We start from the raw sequence: 23,246 nt of genomic DNA, 5'->3' as shown, positions 1-23,246 counted from the left end.
CAAATAACAGGGCAGGGAAGCGACTCTAATTATCTCAAACGTTGTAATGCTTGCGTCGACGTGGCATACTGGCAGGCAGAGACAGGCAAGACAAGGTGGAAGATCACAGCCAGCCTAGAGCCTAGATGATATTCACTTCACGTATGTACCACACCAAATTACAACATATGAGTATAACGTAGCAATAATCTAGCGTTTGCATGTACGTAGGGACAATGGTTAAGGTAGTGAGTGGCACACGGACGGAATCACATCTCGAATCTCGCACAGAGAATCCAGATGTAACACCAGCATCCAGCTACTCGGACTGAAGTGCAGTGTAGGTAGTGCAAGATGGGGGTTGATAGACGAATCAGGCCCATCCCAAGCTCCCCCGCGCAGCATCTGTACGTCAAAGGTCCCGCCCCAGGTTCACAAGGACGCTGATGCTCATGGCTCATGGCTCCTCAATGCTGCTCGTAGAGACGAGACAACGTGGGCGCGACATCGGACTAGCTGGGCTTTGAAAATGGCAAGCCATGATTGGTGTCGCAAGTTTGGAGGTTGAGCTGATCCCTGCAGATGAAGGTTTAACGTTCCAGCCGGCGGCGCACGGATTCGCAGCATCTTCCAGCCATTCGGCGCTATCCATTCAAACCCTGGCACTCTAGACACCCTGATCCATGAACTCGAGGCGCTCGTCGGGAGTCAGAGTGCGGTCGTAAGTGGTTGGCTCGTCGTTAGCGGCAAAGCAGTCCATCCCTCGGCCGTATTTCTCTTACACGAAACCATGTTGCAAAAGCTATTCACAGATTGACAGCTTGGCGGATAGATATGCGATAATAGTAGCTGTAGCTGCCTATTAGCCTGTGCTTGATTGGACACAATAACGAGAACACACCTCTCCGCGTCGGTTAAACAGATCAGATTAGGCTCCATGAATGCGGAGAGCGGAGCATAGCGGAGAGGAGCGATTTCAACGGAAAACAGGAGCGGCGGAGGTTATTGCGGCTATCGTCCAGGGTGGGAACGTCGGAGAGGAAACAATAGCAAATGAGGCCATTCATGAAGGTTGATATTTGTATTAGAAACGAATTGACTGGCTGTAGGACGCTGACCGAGCTACTGACCGCTAAACTACAATCTTACGGGGTTGCAGATGGAACGCACCTAGTCGTCAGGTCAGGTCGAAGGATGTTCAAAAGTCAGGCAACGATCATGGAGTGGGTTGATTCACAACGCGGGGAGTCAATTATTATGAGGGGATCCATGGGGAATTACGGAGTACCCTGTTAATTAATCAGGATACCGAAACAGATACATCTTGCCACTATTTGATTGAACGACGTGTGTCCTTTTTTCGAAGACGTAGTTGTTGGCAGATCTCAACCCTCCAAGACTGTAGATCAGATATAGAGGGCTGCGGCAACACATTTCCTATTCTGACTCGTCTAATATGCTGCGTTGTGCATCTCCTAGCACAGTGATATTCAAAAAAAGATGTGCGCGTTTCCTTTCGCCTCCAAAGAGGAATCTGCCGAGGATGCAGGCCGATCTACGGAGGAGGGTGAGCGGAACACGGACGGGCGCACCCCAAGGCTTAAGTCGAGGGCTTCAAAAGTGAGTTCGGAGGAATTTCCGAAGCGTGAGAACGGGAAGTCCGTAAGATGATTCTGAATAAAAAGTACAGAGAAATAAGGGATAATGGTATGGATAGATGGGGTTTGATACAAGGAAGCAAGGTGTTGAACGAATCGCGGAGTATGGAACGGCATGTTTACCATGGGAAATTTGGAGAATAACACGATACTTAGCAATAGGTCATCCCTAGGCTTTAGCAACCCTTACAACTTGTGTAAACAACATGTCAGCGGAAGAGATGCCGAAAGTAAGAGGTGAGACGAGAAGTCCTGAGCTTCCTAATGCTGATACATTCGAAAGGTGATGTTGCTCGAACGGTGGCATGTCAATGATGGGAGCGTCGTACAAATGCCTGTAACCTCATTTGCTTGCGGCTGTTTCCTGGCATGTGCGTTTTCCTCCTCCTCCTCCTGCTGTGCCCCGATTCCCGTCTATGGGGGAAACGGTAGGGAAATGGGGCCACGGTAGGGTCCATGCCGGTCGCCCACCTCGAGTTCGGAGCCAGCACGCCGAAGACAGACTCTCAAAAGCATTATAGGTGAATGATGGCTTGTGAGGACTGTTATTCTTCTGGAATTGTTTTCAGGATGAGATTAAAGAAAAGCAGAGCTGAGAAATATACAGAGGAATTAATGAAAGTCAAATTTCATGTGAAATACCATTTCCTGACGTCCATCATACCTTAGTGACCTTTGTGTCTACAGAGTGCTCCTCAAGCCATCAACATCATCAATATCATCGGTCCCCCCACTGCGCTATGCACAACCCCGGTATCTCGCTCTGACGCCGCATTCTCGACCTCGACCATAGACTCTTCCCAAGCCCTATTCAAGATATACACCCCTACCGAACTAGCTTTCCTCCTCATGTACACCCCTCTCCCTGGCGGGTTCCTCCCCTCCACGCACGCCGTAGCCGCTCCATTGGATTTTTTTTTTTTTGGTGTTCGCTTGTTCATTTTCCCTTTCGTGGGGCTTTTTTTCCCTGAGCTGCTCCGAAGCTGGGCCCAGTTGGATTGACTCGAGAAAAGAGGCAGTGAACCATTGAGCTGTCACTATTACTGCTATAGTTACTCGAGCTGCTATTGGATTGGCCTTCTTTTGCTGGACGGCTTCGGACATCAATTCCCTTTCTCCCGTGCCCTCCACTTCGACTCTCACTCTTGCTCCCACTCATCTCCCGCCCATTCATAAAAGCAGAGCTGTTGCCCTCCCCCTCCAACTTCTTCTCTCCTCTTGATCTCTTCCTCCTACTGCCACTGCTCTGTCCTCTCGCGTTCGCCTCTCCTTAGAATCTAACGTGCCTACTACCTGCTACTGCACTGCAAGCCAGTCGCCTTTTGATACCCTTTCGTTTCACGAATAACCTCTTTGGTGAAGAGGACCACCACTTGGTAAGTTTGTGATGAGTACTCCCTATCGAAAGCAACGATTTCCCGCCTGGAGCCGAACTGGATTCACTTCTGCATCTCCTACGACACCTGGTGTAGCTGCTCGACACTGAACTACCTGGATAAACGATATTCGGGCCATCGCTGCTTATTCTTGAGACCTGAACTGGCGACATACCGGAATCACATGTCTCAGACGACAAGTGAAGGCAGCATTTCCAGCGGACTAGCTTGACGGGCCTCTCCGATTGCGCTCCTCTGGCATTGGTGGCATTTGTTTCCATTTCCAACTGTTGGTGGCATCGCTGCAGTGACGTCCATCCCCAGGCGCCTCTTCGGCCCCCCTTGTCTTAGCCGCATGGCCGCATGGTTAGGTTGTTAGCATTGCACAGTCCATCATTGGCCCTGTTGCTCTAAACATCCCACTCCAATGCAGCCAGGACAAGGGCCCCGCTCGGCAGACCGCCGATAATTTGGTGGGTCGATGGTCCAAATAAGACAGCTCAGAAGCTTGGTCGAGAGCCTGCATTGTCTTGGAAGTGGATGTTATGAAATGGACACTTCAGCATTGTCATGGCGCTGTTCGCTCGACAATGCTACGCAAAACCATTCAGCCAGGAATAGAGGCTGTAGTGAGAGCTGCGGGCGCAACTTGGCGGGGCATATTCTCTGGTGATTTGAGTTATCGTCAGACTTCCTTATCTCTACCCGATGCCGGAGCCACCAACGTTTTTTTTCATTAGCGACCCCTCAATGAGCAGCAAACCCTGGACTGCCTCGGACAACCTTTCGGAACCTGTTTGAGCTCATCGCAACTGGTCCTGCAGCCTGTTACACGGAGCGCGTTTAATTACCATATCTTCCTTTTACCCGTGCTAATTAATTGAATGCTAGATCTCCGTTAGAGTGGCTACAGCTGCTCTTACCAACGCGCCCCGCGATCCTACGTCCCCCACCGAACTCCCCCACAACCCCACCCAAGTTCGATCGAATCCTTGCCTAGCATGGGCCTAAACGAGGACTTCGACGACCGACATATTCAAACCGAAGCCGAGCAACAACCATACATACCTTATGAGTATCAGACTGAGAACAATGACTCGTGGGCTGGTGCCTTGCCGGTGAAGCAGGGTCTCTATGACCCTTCTTATGAGAAGGATGCTTGCGGTGTCGGCTTTGCTTGGTCAGTTACTCCTCAGATCACCATCATAGCCTTGCTAACATGTTCATAGCCACATCAAGGGCAAGCCTAGCCACAAGATTGTCAGCGATGCCCGTAACCTGCTCTGCAACATGACTCACCGTGGTGCCGTGGGATCTGATGCACGAGATGGTGATGGTGCTGGTGTCATGACATCCATCCCCCACCGGTTCTTCATCAAGAACTTTGAGAAGGAGGAGGACATTAAACTGCCTCCCCTGGGCCAGTACGCCGTGGGAAACCTGTTTTTTAAGCCCGACGAGGAGACTCTTCAAGAGTCCAAGAGGCAGCTGGAAGATGTTGCCGAGTCGCTGGGCCTCCGAGTCCTAGGATGGCGAAGGCCTCCTGTCGACTCGACTCTTCTAGGACCTGCCGCCAAATCGCGTGAGCCCATCATCGCTCAGCCTTTTGTTGTCCTGGCCTCTGCCTACGGTACTGGAAATGCTCCTGAGATGACCGACCCTGAGAAGTTTGACGAACGCTTGTTTGAGAGACAGCTGTACATCCTTCGAAAGCGTGCCACTCAGAGCATTGGCCTTCACAACTGGTTCTATCTCTGCTCCCTTTCAAACAAGAACATTGTTTACAAGGGTCAGCTCGCTCCCGTCCAGGTTTACTCTTACTATCATGATCTTGTCAACGCTGATTACGAGGCTCACTTTGCTCTGGTGCACTCTCGTTTCTCTACAAACACATTCCCCTCATGGGACCGTGCTCAGCCTCTCCGATGGGCTGCCCACAACGGTGAAATTAACACACTACGAGGAAACAAGAACTGGATGCGCGCCCGTGAGGGTGTGATGCAGTCTGATATCTTCAAGGAGGAGCTCGAGCAGATGTACCCTGTTGTCGAGGATGGTGGTTCCGATTCTGCTGCTTTCGATAACGTTCTCGAGCTTCTTACCATCAACGGTGTTCTCTCTCTTCCCGAAGCTGTTATGCTCATGGTTCCTGAGGCTTGGCAAGGCAACCAGCACATGGACCCCAAGAAGGCTGCATTCTACGAGTGGGCTGCTTGCCAGATGGAGCCTTGGGATGGCCCTGCTCTGTTCACATTCGCTGATGGCCGATACTGCGGTGCCAACCTTGACCGAAATGGTCTCCGACCTTGCCGTTTCTACGTGATGGACGATGACCGTATCATCTGTGCTTCCGAGGTCGGAACTATCCCCGTCGAGCCCGAGACCGTCATCCAGAAGGGTCGTCTTCAGCCCGGTCGTATGTTGTTGGTCGATACACAGGCTGGTCGTATCATTGATGACAAGGAATTGAAGGAGGCTGTCTCGAGTCGATATGATTTCCGAGCCTGGCTCGATAGTGAATTGATTACTCTGCCCAAGGTCGTTGAGATCATGGAGCAGGCCCTGGACCTTGCACCCAAGCTTGATGACAAGGCTATCCAGGCTGATCCCCTTCTCCTCTCTTACGGTTATACCCACGAGCAGGTTTCCCTGCTGCTCGCTCCTATGGCCGCTGATGAGAAGGAAGCTCTGGGTTCCATGGGTAACGATGCTCCCCTTGCCTGCTTGACCCAGGCTCCTCGTCTCCTCTATGATTACTTCCGACAACTCTTCGCTCAGGTCACTAACCCTCCCATTGATCCTATCCGAGAGTCCATTGTCATGTCTCTTGAGTGTTATGTTGGTCCCCAGGGTAACCTGCTGGAGATGGACGCTTCCCAGTGTGGTCGTCTTCTGCTTCCCAGCCCCATCCTCTCCATCGAGGAGTTTAATGCCGTCAAGAACATGTCCAACAAGTACTCTGAGTGGACTGTCAAGACTATTGATCTGACCTTCCCCAAGAACCAAGGTATCCAGGGCTATATCAAGCACCTCGATGAGATCTGTAACGAGGCTTCCGCTGCCATCGAGTCTCGCGACCGTGTCATTGTCCTTTCCGACCGCAATACCTCGGCTGACCGCGTGCCTGTTTCCGCTGTCCTCGCTTCTGCTATGGTTCACCATCACCTTGTCAGCAACAAGTGGCGATCCATGGTTGCTCTTGTTGTCGAGACTGCTGAGGCTCGTGAGGTTCACCACATGTGCGTCCTCCTCGGTTACGGTGCTGATGCCATCAACCCTTACCTTGCCATGGAATGCATTCTCAAGCTGAACCGCGAGGGTCTCATCAAGAAGAAGACTACCAACGAGACTCTTATCCGTAACTACAAACACTCCTGCGACGGTGGTATTCTCAAGGTTATGAGCAAGATGGGTATTTCTACTCTTGCCTCTTACAAGGGTGCCCAGATCTTCGAAATTCTGGGTCTTGATGAGACAGTTGTTGAGCGATGCTTCAGGGGTACTGCTTCTCGTATCCAGGGTATGACTTTCGAGCTCATTGCTGAGGAGGCTTTCCGATTCCATGAGCGTGGTTTCCCCACCCGCGAGACTATCCTCCCCTCTGGTCTTCCCGAGTCTGGCGAGTATCACTGGCGAGATGGTGGTGAGCCCCACGTCAACGACCCTACCTCGATTGCCAACATCCAGGACGCCGTTCGCACCAAGAACGACAAGTCCTACGAGGCCTACTCCCGCTCCGAGTATGAGCAGATCAAGAACTGTACCCTCCGTGGTCTTCTTGACTTCAAGTTTGAGGACTGCACTCCTGTTCCCATCGACCAGGTCGAGCCTTGGACTGATATCGTCCGACGCTTCTGCACTGGCGCCATGTCTTACGGTTCCATCTCCATGGAGTCTCACTCTACTCTTGCCGTTGCCATGAACCGTCTTGGTGGCAAGTCCAACACTGGTGAGGGTGGTGAGGATCCCGAGCGATCTCAGCGTATGCCTAACGGTGACACCATGCGTTCTGCTATCAAGCAGGTCGCTTCTGGTCGTTTCGGTGTCACCTCTGCCTACCTTGCTGACTCGGACGAGCTTCAGATCAAGATGGCCCAGGGTGCCAAGCCTGGTGAGGGTGGTGAGCTTCCTGGCCACAAGGTGTCCAAGTCTATTGCTCGCACTCGTCACTCCACCCCTGGTGTCGGTCTTATCTCGCCTCCTCCTCACCACGACATTTACTCCATCGAGGATCTCAAGCAGCTGATCTACGATCTTAAGTGCTCTAGCCCTCGATCCCGAGTCTCCGTCAAGCTTGTGTCTGAGGTTGGTGTCGGTATCGTCGCCTCTGGTGTCGCCAAGGCCAAGGCCGATCACATCCTGATCTCTGGTCACGATGGTGGTACTGGTGCCTCTCGATGGACTGGTATCAAGTATGCCGGTCTTCCTTGGGAGTTGGGTCTGGCTGAGACTCATCAGACTCTGGTTCTCAACGATCTTCGTGGTCGTGTCGTTGTCCAGACTGATGGTCAGCTCAAGACCGGTCGTGATGTTGCACTGGCTTGTCTGCTAGGTGCTGAGGAATGGGGCTTTGCCACCGCTCCTCTCATCGCTATGGGCTGTGTCTTCATGAGAAAGTGCCACTTGAACACTTGCCCTGTTGGTATCGCTACGCAGGATCCTGAGCTTCGCAAGAAGTTCACTGGAACTCCTGAGCACGTCATCAACTTCTTCTACTATGTTGCCAACGAGCTCCGGGCTATCATGGCCCAGCTTGGTTTCCGAACCATCAACGAGATGGTTGGCCACGTCGAAGTCCTCAAGATGCGTGATGACCTTCGAACCCACAAGACAGCCAACATTGACCTGTCTCTCCTCCTGACACCCGCACACAAGCTCCGACCTGGTGTTGCCACCTTCAACGTCCGAAAGCAGGACCACAAGCTCCACGTTCGACTCGATAACAAGCTTATCTCCGAGTCTGAGTTGACTCTCGACAAGGGTCTCCCCTCCAGAATCGAGTGTGACATCGTCAACACTGACCGAGCAATGGGTACTTCACTTTCTTACCACATCTCCAAGCGATACGGCGAGGCTGGACTGCCTATGGACACTGTCCATGTTAATATCAAGGGCTCCGCTGGTCAGTCCTTCGGTGCTTTCCTTGCCCCTGGTGTCACCCTTGAGCTTGAGGGTGATGCCAACGATTATGTTGGCAAAGGCTTGTCTGGTGGTCGTCTGATCATCTACCCTCCCCGCTCCGCTGTCTTCAAGTCAGAAGAGAATATTCTCATTGGTAACACTTGCTTGTACGGTGCTACTACTGGTACTTGCTTCTTCCGTGGTGTTGCTGCCGAGCGTTTTGCTGTCCGAAACTCCGGTGCTACCGCCGTTGTTGAAGGTGTCGGTGACCACGGTTGTGAGTACATGACAGGTGGTCGCGTTGTTGTTCTTGGATCTACTGGTCGCAACTTTGCTGCTGGTATGTCTGGTGGTATTGCCTACATCTTGGATGTTCACGGTGATTTCCACTCCAAGCTCAACGGCGAGATGGTTGAGACCAGTGGACTTGAGGACCCTGCTGAGATTGCTTTCGTTCGCGGTCTCATTGAGGATCATCACCACTACACTGGTTCCGAGCGCGCAGCTCGCATCCTGGTTGACTTTAACCGAGCTCTTCCTCGATTCATCAAGATTCTTCCTGTTGACTACAAGCGTGTCCTGGAGGAAGAGGCTGCCAAGGCTGCTGAAGCCAAGCGTGCTGAGTACAACCTTCCAGCTGTCTCTGGCGTCCAGCACAAGAAGTCGGAGAAGGTTGCCAAACTCCAGGATCTTGAGGAGGCTGTTGGTGACAACGCTGCCGAGAAGAAGCGTGCCCTTGTTCTCGACAAGACTCGAGGCTTCAAGATGTACAAGCGCCGCCAGGAGAAGTACCGCCCTGTCAACTCTCGTCTCAAGGATTGGGCTGAGCTGAGCTCTCGTTTGGACGAGGACGAGCTCAAATACCAGTCAGCTCGTTGCATGGACTGCGGTGTGCCATTCTGTCAGTCCGAGACTGGCTGTCCTATCTCCAATATTATCCCCAAATGGAATGAATTGGTGTTCCAAAATCAGTGGAAGGATGCTCTCAACCGTCTCCTGATGACCAACAACTTCCCGGAGTTCACTGGTCGTGTTTGCCCGGCTCCTTGCGAGGGTGCTTGTGTCTTGGGTATCAACGAGGACCCTGTTGGTATCAAGTCTATTGAGTGCGCTATCATTGACCGTGGTTTCGAGATGGGATGGATGGTTCCTCAGCCTCCCAAGGTCCGAACTGGCAAGACTGTCGCGATCATCGGATCCGGTCCTGCTGGTCTGGCCGCTGCTGATCAGCTCAACCGTGCCGGTCACCTCGTTACTGTTTACGAGCGAGCCGACCGTCTCGGAGGTCTCCTCATGTACGGTATTCCCAACATGAAGCTCGACAAGCGTATTGTCAAGCGTCGTACCGACTTCATGGCCTCTGAGGGTATCATCTTCAAGACTGGCGTTGCTGTTGGCGAGGAAGGCTATCCTTCTCTCAACGACCTCCGAGCCAGCAACAGCGCCGTCGTCATTGCAACTGGTGCTACTGTTGCCCGCGACCTTCCTATCAAGGGACGTCAGCTCGATGGTATTCACTACGCTATGGAGTTCCTCCACAAGAACACCAAGTCTCTCCTTGACTCCGAGCTTGCGGACAACACCTACATCTCCGCCAAGGGCAAGGACGTCGTCGTCATTGGCGGCGGTGACACTGGTAACGATTGTATTGGTACTTCTCTCCGTCACGGTGCCAAATCCGTCACCAACTTCGAGCTTCTGCCTCAGCCCCCTCCTGAGCGTGCTAACGACAACCCTTGGCCTCAGTGGCCTCGTATCTACCGTGTTGACTACGGTCACACTGAGGTTCGCCAGCACACTGGCAAGGATCCTCGTGAGTACTGCATCATGTCTGAGGAGTTTATGGATGATGGCTCTGGCAAGGTCAAGGGCATCAACACCATCCGCGTGGAGTGGACCAAGTCTCCTAGCGGCGGCTGGGACATGAAGAAGGTTGAGGGCTCTCAGCAGTTCTTCCCTGCCGACCTCGTCCTCCTTGCCATGGGTTTCCTTGGACCTGAGGCTCGTGTTCTTGGTGACGAGATCGAGAAGGATGCTCGCAAGAACGTCAAGACCGCCCCCGGCAAGTACAGCACCAACCTCGAGGGCGTCTTCGCTGCTGGTGACGCCCGCCGCGGTCAATCTCTCATTGTCTGGTAAGTTTTAACTATATCGATCTACTTGAAAAAACATCACTAACAAATGCCTCAGGGGTATCAACGAAGGTCGCCAGGCTGCTCGCGAGATTGATCTCTATCTCGAGAAGTATACCAACCTGCCTGTCACTGGTGGTATCACTAAGCGCACTGCGCAGGAGATTTTCAGCCAGATTAAGGTCGAGGCTTGAAGAAAAATTGCATAGTTTCTTTATTTATTCTATATTTGGGACACGGGAGCAACGGATCGGATACAGCATGATACCATGACATGGAATCGGATATGATAAAGGTGTCTGTTCAGGAATGATCAATGTATTAGTTATACCAATTTGAATGATTGTTGGCTACGACAGGCTATTAGAATACTTGATTTGGCAATTTTCGCTCTTGTGATGTTTTAAGGAGATTAAGAAAATGTTTAGGAAAGTCTTATAAAGATATCTTAAACTTAGGTAAAGTCTTATAAAAATATCCTAAACTTAGTAAAGTTTAGGTTACTTTAGTCTTGGCCCCAAGAAATGAGGTCTCAGAGGGAGGAATTTGCGGCACTTCGTCATGAATGCCGTCTCGCCAAGGAAGCTCAAAGGTGTAGCGTATTCATGGATGCGTGTGTAGAACAATACCTGCCATTGGCTAGATCCCGAGTTCGAAATGAGAAGTGAAATATGCATCAAAGACAGGTCGCGTGCCCTCTTGTCAACTTGAGCTCAAGTTGCATATTCACGAGAGACATTTGATTGGTAAACAAGACAACGACACAATCATCAAGAGAACAAGCATCGAGCCTCTTGATGCTAATATTGAGGCTGGAGGTTTGAGCAATGGATGCAACGTAACTCAACTCACGTGCTATCGACGTTGCTAAGGAAATGATTTATTCGAATCTGGTTTAGTGCAAACTCTAGTCAAAAGCCAATTTTTACCGTAGAGATAGTGACATACCATGACAGAGCCTGAATACGAAGAATCTTGAGAGTTTTTCACACCCGAAAATTCTTCAGCTTTCACTAACAAAAATTACTTGAAGCCATGAACTGAGACTATTCGGTCAATTCTCTTCACGTGCGTAGATGGAGACACATGAATGCACGCAGAAGCAGGGATTAGACAGGCGGGAATGATATGCACCTAGATTTTAGATGCATCCACGGTAACACGTGTGTAAGTGGTAGATTCTGATAGGGCAATTGGAGACAAATTCAATATGGGCTACGAGAACCGAGGCGAAACGGGTATCAAGCTGCCAGGTCGCTTCCAGCGGGTTATGGGTCTGTTACGCTTGCATTTCCCACTGAGGGTTAGTTTTAGCAGCTGTTTTGGATACCGAAGAGCTGTTGAAGAGCTGTTTTTGTAGTGAGTGGGTGCTGCCCATACTGTAGGTGGTCTAACGTTCACTTCCTTGCTTTCCGCTAGTGGGGTCCTGGCGTCAGGTCCAGCTCCAGGTCCAGGGCAGTCAGTCTGTTGATCCATTGTTGCCCAGCCTTTTTCTCGTTCAACTTCTTGAAACTACAACTGTAACTTATTTTGTGTTATCGTGCACCTTCATCTTCGCACGTCACAACAACAAACTTCGATCGTCACCTCTGGTCTCGTCGTGTATTCTTTCTGTCGCGAGTCTAGCATCTCTAAATAGCATCATCTCGCCTCGGCCGTCTCGTCTCCATTGCCGCGCCTCGAAGATATAATCCGCTCTTGACGGAACTGCATCATCATTGTGTCATGCGCCGCAATTGAACCTATTCCGAATTTCTAAACGCATTACCTTTGTCTCAAGTACGATCTCTCGACGGTCTATCTCCCCCTACACAACATCCTGTTGGTCGCCTGCTTGGAGATAATTGGCCTATCTCGTCGTAAAGCTACAACCACTATCCACCCACAATGCGCTTCGGTCGAACCCTCCGCGAGTCCATCTATCCGCCTTGGAAGGACAAGTACATCGACTATGCGAAGCTAAAGAGCTTGTTGAGGGAGGATGTGGCCGATGACGATAACCAGCCTTGGACCGAGGAGGACGAGACTCGCTTCTGCGAAGAGATCTTCAACAACCAACTCGAGAAGGTCGCTCAGTTCCAAGAGCAACGCTTTAACGCTCTTAAGGAACGAGTTGACGCTGCTTTCGGTAAGCTCAAGGAATTGGCTCCCGTCGAGTCCTCAGAGGACGATGGAGCTCCTCAAAAGGGCGAGATCTCGGCTTCCCGCTTGCGCACTCTGGAATCAGAGCTTGATGAGATCACTAATGAGGTTCGTGAGCTCAAGAAGTATAGCAACATCAACTACACTGGCTTCCTCAAGATTATTAAGAAGCACGACCGGAAGCGAGGAGACCGTTACAAGGTCCGACCCATGATGCAGTTGAGCCTTTCTCAGCGACCATTCAACTCTGAGACTGGCTACTCCCCGCTACTCAACAAGCTGTCCATCATGTACTTTGCCATTAGGCAACAGCTCGAAGATGGCGGAGAGCAGCTGCCACCCCTGGATCTCGAGTCTCAGGGCGAGACTCACAATGGCGAGCGCTACACAGCTCACAAGTGTAAGTCAAATTCAAGACGCCCTTAGCTTTGTTGTACTTTGCTAACTCAATTATAGTCTGGGTCCATCCTGATAACTTGCTCGAGGTCAAGACTGTCATCCTGCGACATCTACCGGCTCTCGTTTACAGCGAGCAGTCCGCCAAGGAGCTTGATGGCAGCGACTCTCCGTCTATCACTTCGCTGTACTTCGATAATAAGCAATTTGAGCTTTACGGTGAGAAGGTTAACCGCAAATCCGAAGCAACGTCCCTGCGACTTCGCTGGTATGGACAATTGGCTACTCGACCCGAGATTTTCGTCGAGCAAAAGACCGTCGATGACAAGGGCGGCAGCCAGGACCTCAAGTTCACAATCAAGGACAAATATGTCAAGTCCTTCGTGAATGGCGAATACAACCCTGAGAAGGCGGTCCAGAAGATGAAGAGGCAGAGCTTTGCCCCTGAAAAGATTGAGAAATTCCAGGAGACTGTCAACAACATACAAAAATACGTTAAGGAGAAGGGTCTCAGCCCTGTCCTGAGGGCCAACTACGTTCGAACTGCTTTTCAGAAGCCTGCTGATGATCGTATTCGCATCGCCATCGATACCGACGTGGCATTCATTCGTGAGGACACTCTTGATCCCAGCCGCCCTTGCCGCGATCCAAATGAGTGGCACCGTCTTGACATCGATGAAAGCGAGATGACCTACCCCTTCAAGAAGATGAACCAGAGCGAGGTCAACCGTTTCCCTTATGCCCTTCTCGAGATCAAGTTGAAGGAGGATAGTCAACGAAAGCACCCCACATGGGTTGAGGACTTGATGTCCTCCCACTTGGTTCACCCTAGCCCTCGCTTCTCCAAGTTCGTCCATGGTATTGCAGCTCTCTTTGAAGATTACGTCAACAACTTGCCTTTCTGGCTCAGTGATCTCGAGTCTGATATCCGAAAGGACCCTCAGAAGACATTCGAGGAAGAGGAGCAGCGACGTGCTCAACGACATGAGGATGTTATGGCTGTCGGAAGTCTGATTGGTGCGGGAGCTAAATCTGGGTCCTATAAGCCTACCCAAAGCTCACCAGTCAGCAAGTCTTATCTGGCCGAACGCATGTCGAAGGATTCGATTGCCCAAGCTCTTAACAGGCGGACGTCTGCTCCCGCAAATGGAGAAGAAGCTGGCGAGAGCAGTTCTCAGCAACGGCCAGAGCAGGAGAGATCCTACGGAACTCTCTCATCTGTTATCCCAGGATTCTCACTATCCAAGTACTCAAGGGCGAAGCGGGCATCTCAACAGCCATTGCCAGAGGGTGTAGTTGCGCCGACAGAATGGATCAAGAACATGGGCGAGCTCAAGGTTGAGCCCAAAGTTTGGCTCGCCAATGAGCGAACTTTCCTTAAGTGGCAGCATATCTGTATCCTTCAGGGCGGTCTGGCTGTTGGTCTTTACACAGCAGCTGGTGAGAACACACTTGCTTCTGTCATTGGTCTCTTGTTTGTCCTTATTGCTGTCTTTGCCGGCATCTGGGGTTATGCAATGCTGAGAATCAGACGAACCATGATTGTGGAGCGAAGCGGTAAGGACTTTGACAACATGATCGGGCCCATGATTATCAGTGGCTCACTGATGCTTGTACTTATTCTCAACTTTTTCTTTGCGGTAAGTTATATTTTCCCTCTGGTAGTTCATTGAGACTGATGATTATTGCAGTATCGGGAGGCCTTTGGAAAATTCAAGGATGATCAGAGTAGCTTGGGAGAGCTTCTGTCTGAAGATCTGAAGTAATTGCAGGGGGGATGAGCGAAAGAGACGGAGGGTGTATAGTATTTTCTACACGAACTTTGATAGGATGGGCGTTGGATACTACATACTCGCTGGTGTTTTGCATGATCATTTCGATGAAGGATTGGCTATTACTAGCTAAATGCATTAAAGCAATTTAATTGTCCGTGGTGTAGATGTTTCTATGCAAGTTTTGAATGCCCCTGAGAAGCTATATGCAGGTCTGGGGTTGGTCATGCAGGATTATACGAGGCGTGACACCTCGGCGAAGAGGAGAGAGAGACTGGAGAGTGTGCCTGAATGAATGATTGATTGATCAGATATGGCAATCAACTGTAGATTGTCAAGGTTACTGTGTGATGTCTTGGCTTCAGTGCAGTTACTCAGAGAGAATACTGAGGGTATCGCAGTGAGCAAAAAAATGGATGGTCGGTATCTTTGAATGGCTGCGTGTTGGCTGCGCGTCCCCTCGGCTGCGTATCAGACACTTTCCGTTAAAATTATAAACTGAACGGCTGGTAGTTCTTATAGCGACCTTGCTATTAGAGCTTCCCCTCTAATAACGTTGTGATTGACTTTTCAACCTCCAACCACCTCTAAACATCAACTTCTACTATATCCGATCCCTCTTATTATATATCTCGATACAACAATGCTCGGGTTGCCTCGAATCTCGACCGCCTCGGATTAACAATTTCATCGCCAATCTGCTGCAAGACGCGCCACTAAAAAAAGGGAACAGGTTGGCGTGGGGTCCCCTGTTGCTTTGCTTGCGCATTGCCTCAACTTAACGCAGGGCGCTTGCATTCTCTTTCTTTTTTCTTCCACAGAGAAGCAAACTCGAGAACGCTTCCTCTTTTTTGTTGTGCTTCAAAGAAAAAGAGCCGGGGATAGCATCACATCGTCAATCATGTGCAACGCCAACTCTGCTTGCTAACGGGAACCCTTGTCTATCATACTCTCCACGCTCATTCAATTCTCCGTGTCTAATCTCTCAGCGCGCCTTGGGCTTCGCGACCGCGCCTTTGCGGCCCTCGATTTTATGCGCCTCTTCTGAATTTCTCAACTTCATCTTTGATATCGATTGTCGCGCTGGAGTCGCGCGGCGCCTGATGACATCATGACGGATCAGGGCGAAAAGAAGGGCCTTTGGAGTATGCTCCGAAGGGCCAGCTCCAGAAGACATTCGACGAAACCTCCGGTACGTAACAGCGACAGCGACGATAGTGGCGTCGATACTTGTCTTTGGAGCTCGATTTGGACGTCTTCACGTTGGAAACCTCGTTTCCCGAGCTCGAGCTCGAGCTGTAACACGTATGGAGCTATAGCTAAAGCTCCGATCTCGCCGAGGCACAATCTTGAGCATATCGCTAATACTGTCACTTACAGCCAAAAGACCTTGAGCCTAGAGAGTATCATCGTCCTCGCCGTGTTAGTAATGGCGACGTAGGCCATGCGCCATTTCGCCAAAGTATTGGTTCAGCTCCCGATCTTACCTACGATAGTCAGCGTCCTCCGACTGCCGAAGACGAGTCCAACATGCGCCGCAGACCGAAAAGAGGACAACCCGAACCCGAACCTGAACCCCGGTCTTCCCCAATACGGTCCAAGTCGTCCGGCTTTCTTAACAAGTCCCGCGCATCGAACGGATCCAGACCGTCGAACGGACGTCCGGTTCGCGCTCGAGACCCTCAATCAGCCTGGCCACCTTATGGCATTTCTATGAACGATGAACTACCTCATCAGCATGCCCTTGAGCTAGTTGCTCGAGGTGCTCCCTCGCATAAAGGCCACAAACGACCTATACCGCATCAACCCGAAGAATTCTACGCTCTTTATACGACATCGAGTGGAAATCGAGGTGATGGCAAGTCTTCTGACACTACCGATGTTTCTAATCTTCACGACTCCATGACTCAGCTCATGACGTTACGCATGATAGGCCATGGTTACGCAGACCGGCCATGGGAGACCCTCGAGCAACCGAGTTTCGCCTTCTTCTTTGGGCATCTACCTGGAACCATCACACTAAACGAATGGGCCTCAATGTCCAGTGTTCTTCCACCTACAATTGCTCTCCGAGATGCGGGAGTAATGCCTCGCACCATGAGCCTTGAAAGCATATTCGATCGACTGCAAGAATTACGGCATGGTATTGAGGACGACGACGAGTCTTTGCTTTATCGCGTTCTTTATAAGCGTATTTTGAGGGACCCCGAGAAGTTTCTCAATCCCCACAAAACCCTCGACAAGCAGATTACGGATCTTATCATGGTTCTGTCTCGTCCGGACTGGATCGACTTTAGTAACCCCCGGAATCAAGTTGCTACACGATTTATCTTCGACAGAAGTCCCGGGAATGAGGAGCAGTTTCACAAATTCTTTCACCAACTCCTGCTAAGTCTAGAGCTTGAGTTGCGCATTCAGTCAGACCAACATAGTGATTGGGCAAAGGAGAAGCTGACATCACAAATACCCCCATCAATACAGTGGAATCTGGCCCTGGCTCGTCGTTGGCAGGATTTTGTCCGTGTTGATGATGTTGGCAAGACACCTGAAGAGAGTGAGTGACAACAAGATCGATGTCGACGAGAGCTTGCTGCTAACAAGACCAGTTCTTCTCCGGTATAAGTTAAAGAAGCGCCAAATCAGGATGTTGAGACGCTTTGCTCAGATGATGAGATGGCCCAACCTAGCCGATACCCTTGATAATATGAAACAGAAGGATTCGGAATTGGCTCTGGATGAGGTCAGCTCTGATGCGTTTGCCTTCTTCAGTGGCCTGGTGTTGCCTGGTGTAAGTCTTCCTGACTACTGATCGCCAAATGATTCTTACTGCCCATGAAGAGAGGCTGACTGCGAATAGCAAACCTTCCCATTTTTAATAATGAACACTCTTCTTGACCTTGATCCGGACAGTGCAACGGATAACCTCGCTCTTCTTTCCCACATGCATCCTCACTGCGGATTTCAGTACAAGAACAGCTACACATATTGGTCGGCCACTTCGATTGTGGGTAAAGTTTTAGCACCTACATGCCATGCAGTTGCTGGTTGGATCGGCCCTGCGCGCCCTACCAAAGATCTTGACACAACCCAGATTGCACGAATTCGAAGTCGAAAACCAATACAGCGGATGAGCCCCCAGGATGTCGAATCGATGGCAGAGCGTTCTGACCCGCTTGGCCCTGCTGCAGATGCATACCCAGTAGAGGATTATCAGCCAGTGCGCCCGAAAGGTGGTCCTGAAGATGCTATTGACACGGTACGGATAGAGCTGTTAAGTCTCAAGCCAGCAGATGGACCTGGGGACGCCCCTACTGCGGCAGGGCTTTCGCGACTGTTTGACGCAACCGTGCAGTTTGCCATTGATGGCGTGTCATGGCCATTGAAACTCATGTACGATGTCTCATTCGTGGCCGCGTGGCCTTGCTCTGATGGGCCACACCCGCTCTTCTTTGACTACATCTACACGTCAATCCGTGTAGATTCTATCGTTGGAGTGCGAGACTGGGGAGGTTTGTATGGGGGGCCGCAATTGCATAGTGTGCGATCAAGCCCAGGACCAGGCATGATGCGAGGCCCCTACCGAGATATGTTCAGTCAGAGCTTCAACCACAACCACGCACCATTAAACGGTTTCATGCAGACTGGTGCACTTGAGGAAGAAGACGAGAACGACGATGAAAAGGTTCTTGTGGTGGAAGCGTTCGGAGTCCGCGATAACGAGGTCTTGGCACGAGCATGGTGTTCTCACTGGGGTCTCAGTGCCGTGGTGGCCGATATTCGGCGAACATGGTAAGTCTGATACGACGTGATAGAGGTGCATACTGTTGCTAACGAGGACCTAGTGTGGCATGTGCCATTCGTGAAGCGTACGCGGCAACACTGACAGTGGTGATCCTGGTAGAAGGCCAGGAGTATCCTAATAATGAGTGACGAATTTATGAATTATGTATAGGTTTTTGGTCCCACGCCTAGCAATGGGTTGTGATATGGACTGCCAGGAGTGATTTAGGCATGGTCAGGGGAGTTTGTGTTTTAGGAAGAAAGACCAGGGAGAGAGGCAGCAAAAACTCAAGAAGGGGGAATTGGATGCGAGCGGTGTGTTGCCGGTAATAGATGTTGAGGGTCGATCTGGCGTGATGGTTGAGGGAAAGGTTCCTTCAAAGCTGAGGAGATTGTCTCAGGTGATAATCTTGACTGCATATGCATGATTAGTTGAAGGCTCATCAGCTCATGGGTTGTAAGATAATAGCATTGGGAGAAGGAAAGATAGCATAGCATAGCATGATTGCATTTCGTTGACTATCGTGTAACCTGTCTTGACCTATCCCATTCTATTCAGGGTGACCAGATGCGAGGTGATACTCACCGCACACGACACAGCCAAGCAGGTCACAAGATCTCGGTGAGCGAAGATCATCAGATCCCATTGGCCAATTGCTCTATGCATCACGGATGAGCCGGATCTGGAATTCCGGACCTGATGGCTGGAACAGTTTCAGCATCCCGCTGTAATGTGCTGTAACGCTATAAGTGCGCTAAACCGACCCCTCGGGATGGGTGATAGGAATTGCCGGATACAGTGGAGGCCAGATGATCCCTGTCCCAGGATCATTTGGAGGTCATCGGACACTATGAGTTTTTCCTCTTGTCTTGTTGTTTCTCGTGTTTTCCACCCCGCCCGCTTCGGCCGAGAGAAGAGGATGGAAGTTTATGCCACATCATATCATCTTACTACGGATGATTTATCAGAGAGACAGACCAAGTGGGCGGTGTGTTTTTGGTTAGTTGTGGTGGAGATGCGTTGATCGCATCGTGAGAGTCGCTTAGACAATTCCTGAGGTACTCTACTGGGTCTCAGAGTAGGTATTGCTATATCTAGAGTTTGGTGCCAACGATTAGGTTGAAGTTAGGCTAGGGGGTCGTTTAGGGGTGATATCTTGTTGAGTTGGGCATCGTCGTCAACAAATTTCCATGTGGTTTAAACCTAGATGGATATGGGGAATACCGATGTCTGTGATATGCGATTCGCAAGTCAATGGATTCTTAGACATCGGTCTCATGATTGGTTATCAACGAAGCAAGGAATAGTCTTCTTTGCTTTTTGTTTCTCCTGCCAAGTTGTATTTTATGTACACACCGTGTATTTGATGCTGTTATTGCTCATCATGAGTTCTCATAATGGTAATGGCAGATCATGAAATCTATCGCTAGCCTGGAGATGGACTGATGGACCGTTCTGGGTGGCTTGGGAACCCCACCTAAGCTCAGGCAGCAACATTTTGAACGGTTCGAGTGAAGAAAAAGAGTACAGAGAGAGTCTAGAGAGAGAGTCTCTGAGAGCGATGCTGCTGTTGAGGACGCCACTGAATAGTAGCATTGACATTCAGCACGACTCTCGGCTGCAGAGCTTCTCCATCTTTGGGAGAACCTGCAGCGATTCTCAGCTTCTAAAGCTCTTGGTATTGGATCTCAATAGACACACCTGAATTACTATAGCACGCCCTCTCCTCTGGCGTTGCCTCCCACGTCCTCTTCACTCTAGGCTCATGCATCCCGAGCATCCCCGCCCTGAAAACAGTGGGTTTCGGTGGGGGTTCCCCGGGCTCAGAACATGTCAAAGCTCCCATCCATCATGGGCAAACAATGGAGCTCTCCCCATCATGACTGGCCTCTCTCTTTTTTTTTCTTGCTGGTGAATCGCGAGACGCCGAGAGAAGAGAGTCCATAATAAAAAGTGTCCCACGAGCTTATTTTGGGAGAATGCTCCACATCGTCTGATGATCAATTCAATTGTTCAGATCATAGATATATATGAGTGAGGTCTCTTCTCTATCCATGCCCTCACAGAGCAACGTCATCTGTTTATTCATGTTTATGAATTGAGTTACAAAGCATTACAGACGAATACAGTACAATCCAGTCCAGTCCAGTCCATCTCGAGCTAAGACTCAGTGATCCATCACTGGCTACACACCCTCAGCTACTGTACATACTCAGAGTTCCAGACTTTTGTTGCTTTTCGCGGGGTGACACCTCCGCCTCAGACGACGCCTCCTTTCTCGGCCTTCTGCTTCTGCTTCACACCTCCTCGAATCTTTCTTCCCCTCCCTCGCTCACTCATCGTCTTCCCCGTTTGGGAATTTTGTTTTGCCCAACTCAAGCCTTGGAGCTTATTCATCGGACAAATAAACGTTGTCTCACTCTGATTCAGAAATAAGACTATGTATAACAACCATAAGCCCATCAAAGTCATGGAGTAGGTTTTCTCTTCATCTCGCCATTCTTTCACAGTTCAGGCACAGTTGCTAACTTTCCTTCTTCGCAATGGATAGACCTCCTCAAGTTTTGGTATGCGCTCATCGAGATACACCCTTCAACCGTTGGTGGCGGTTGCGAAAGGTTAACGTTGTGTCATGACTGACTTGTCCTGTGTAGGATCACTACATCGGTGTCGATGTCGGCACTGGCTCTGCTCGTGCTTGCATCATTGACGAAACTGGTGATATCAAGGCTCTGGCCTCTGAGAACATCAAGCTATGGCAGCCTGAGACTGGCTACTACGTAAGCTTCACTCGCAACTCCAATACCCATCATAATCTGACTCCTCTAGGAACAATCAACCACAGACATCTGGCAATGCATCTGCGAATGTGTCCGCCGCGTCGTCAGCGAGTCCACAGTCAACCCTTCGAGCATCAAGGGCATTGGCTTTGATGCCACTTGCTCTCTTGCCGTCTTCACCCACGACACCGACGAGCCGCTCCCCGTCACCGGCCCAGACTTCACAAATGATGGCAATGACCGCAACGTCATCCTGTGGCTCGATCACAGACCTGTCGAAGAGACCGAGAAGATCAACAACACTAAGCACAAGCTTCTCAAATATGTTGGTGGAAAAATGAGCATCGAGATGGAGATGCCAAAGGTGCTCTGGCTCAAGAACCACATGCCGCCTGAGCTGTTCGCCCGTGCCAAATTCTACGACCTTGCCGATGCTCTCACACACTTGGCCACTGGTAACGAGACCCGTAGCTACTGCAGTGTCGTTTGCAAGCAGGGCTTCGTCCCAGTGGGTGTTGATGGTAGCGTCAAGGGTTGGCAAGAAGACTTCTACCATGAGATTGGCCTTGAAGATCTTACCAAGGACGACTTCAAGCAGATGGGTGGTGTCAACGGGGTGGTGAGCCTTTTTCATATTTTCTCCCCTTGCTTTCTCTGCTCCATTCTTTTCATACACCAGAAGCTAACCATAAAATTCGCAGAACGGAACCTATGTCAGCGCTGGCGAGCCTGTAGGCACCTTAAGTAGACTAGCCGCGAACCAACTCGGTCTTCCCATGGGCATCCCTGTGGGCAGCGGTGTCATTGACGCATATGCAGGTTGGATCGGAACTGTGGGCGCCAAGGTCGATCTTGGGGACGACGAACTCAACGCTGCTGTACCTCACAATGACCTTGCCCAAGCCTTCACTCGTTTGGCTGCTGTTGCGGGAACTTCCACGTGCCACTTGGCTCTGTCCAAGGAGCCTGTCTTTGTACCTGGTGTCTGGGGTCCTTACCGTGATGTCCTCTTGCCCGAGTTTTGGATGGCTGAAGGTGGTCAGTCCGCGACTGGAGAGCTTCTGCGGCATATGCTTGACATCCACCCTGCTTACAATGAGACATGCGCCCTTGCCAAGGCTGAAGACAAGCACATCTATGACTTCCTCAACACTCATCTTGAGTTAATGGTTGAGAAGCATAATGCTCCCTCGATTTCATACCTTGGACGTCACCACTTCTTCTATGGTGACCTTTGGGGTAACCGCTCACCAATCGCTGATCCCAACATGAAGGGCAGCATGATCGGACTAGACAGCGATAAGAGCACCGACAACATGGCCCTTTGGTACTACGCCACCATGGAATTCATCGCATTGCAGACTCGCCAAATTGTCGAGCAGATGAACAATGCTGGCCATGAGATCTCCTCCATCTTCATGTCTGGTTCTCAATGCCAGAACCCCGTTCTCATGAACCTTCTAGCAACCGCCTGCGGCATGCCTGTCCTTATCCCCCGTTACGTCAATGCTGCCGTCGTTCACGGTGCTGCCATGCTTGGTGCCAAGGCAGCAAGTCATGCCAAGGAGGGCAGTGAGCCTGAGTCTCTCTGGAGCATCATGGATCGCATGAGCAAGCGAGGTCGGCTGGTCGATCCCAGCACCAACGAGGATGAAAAGGCTCTTCTTGATGCCAAGTATGAAATCTTCCTGGACATGTGCAAGACACAGCAGGAATACCGTAGCAAGATTGACAAAGTGGCTTCCAAGAAGGCACGTGTCAATGGTGCTCCCAATGGTGCTTAGGGGTTGAGCTTGTGAATTAGATGATGATATGAAGTTGATGAGCGCTGGGTTTGGGCAATTGGCGTTGGAATTTGGTATAAAGACCAGTAATTAATGATCATGCGTGCGCAGATACGAAGGCGTATCTCTAAATGGGTGAATGAAATAGAATAATCAACTTCTTTCTTTGTTAATTACAATGTTTTATGTTGGTGTATCACAATCCATTTCTAGCTTTGACATTTACTGGCTGAAAGCTGGAGCTCTAAAGCATTGACTCTGCAGTTTGCCTAGCGTTGCCTGGGAGCAAACTCTCTCTCTGATTGGGCAAAGCTTCACCTCCAAG

At 50.5% G+C, this 23,246-nt stretch overlaps 4 protein-coding genes across 4 annotated transcripts; all 4 read left to right on the top strand.

Annotated features, from left to right (window-relative positions):
- Positions 1-4,014: 4,014 nt before the first annotated feature.
- On the top strand, positions 4,015-10,460 carry FPRO_00487 (putative glutamate synthase (NADPH); the record flags this gene model as incomplete). Its single annotated transcript, XM_031225336.1, has 3 exons — positions 4,015-4,193; positions 4,243-10,269; positions 10,325-10,460. 3 exons carry the CDS (start codon positions 4,015-4,017, stop codon positions 10,458-10,460), a joined length of 6,342 nt encoding a protein of 2,113 aa, XP_031075983.1.
- A 1,693-nt stretch (positions 10,461-12,153) lies between these two features.
- Positions 12,154-14,570, top strand: FPRO_00488 (uncharacterized protein; the record flags this gene model as incomplete). Its single annotated transcript, XM_031225335.1, has 3 exons — positions 12,154-12,808; positions 12,865-14,444; positions 14,496-14,570. 3 exons carry the CDS (start codon positions 12,154-12,156, stop codon positions 14,568-14,570), a joined length of 2,310 nt encoding a protein of 769 aa, XP_031075982.1.
- A 1,117-nt stretch (positions 14,571-15,687) lies between these two features.
- FPRO_00489 (uncharacterized protein) lies at positions 15,688-18,506 on the top strand (the record flags this gene model as incomplete). Its single annotated transcript, XM_031225334.1, has 5 exons — positions 15,688-15,768; positions 15,957-17,130; positions 17,183-17,364; positions 17,434-18,365; positions 18,419-18,506. 5 exons carry the CDS (start codon positions 15,688-15,690, stop codon positions 18,504-18,506), a joined length of 2,457 nt encoding a protein of 818 aa, XP_031075981.1.
- A 2,394-nt stretch (positions 18,507-20,900) lies between these two features.
- Positions 20,901-22,921, top strand: FPRO_00490 (uncharacterized protein; the record flags this gene model as incomplete). Its single annotated transcript, XM_031225333.1, has 4 exons — positions 20,901-20,924; positions 21,012-21,137; positions 21,187-21,756; positions 21,839-22,921. 4 exons carry the CDS (start codon positions 20,901-20,903, stop codon positions 22,919-22,921), a joined length of 1,803 nt encoding a protein of 600 aa, XP_031075980.1.
- Positions 22,922-23,246: the final 325 nt, after the last annotated feature.

This window comes from Fusarium proliferatum, assembly GCF_900067095.1.
Source record: "Fusarium proliferatum ET1 genome assembly, contig: FPRO_scaffold001, whole genome shotgun sequence".
Classification (NCBI taxonomy): domain Eukaryota; kingdom Fungi; phylum Ascomycota; class Sordariomycetes; order Hypocreales; family Nectriaceae; genus Fusarium; species Fusarium proliferatum.
Note: the sequence above shows the minus strand (reverse complement) of the source record. Positions and strands in the feature narration are given on the sequence as shown.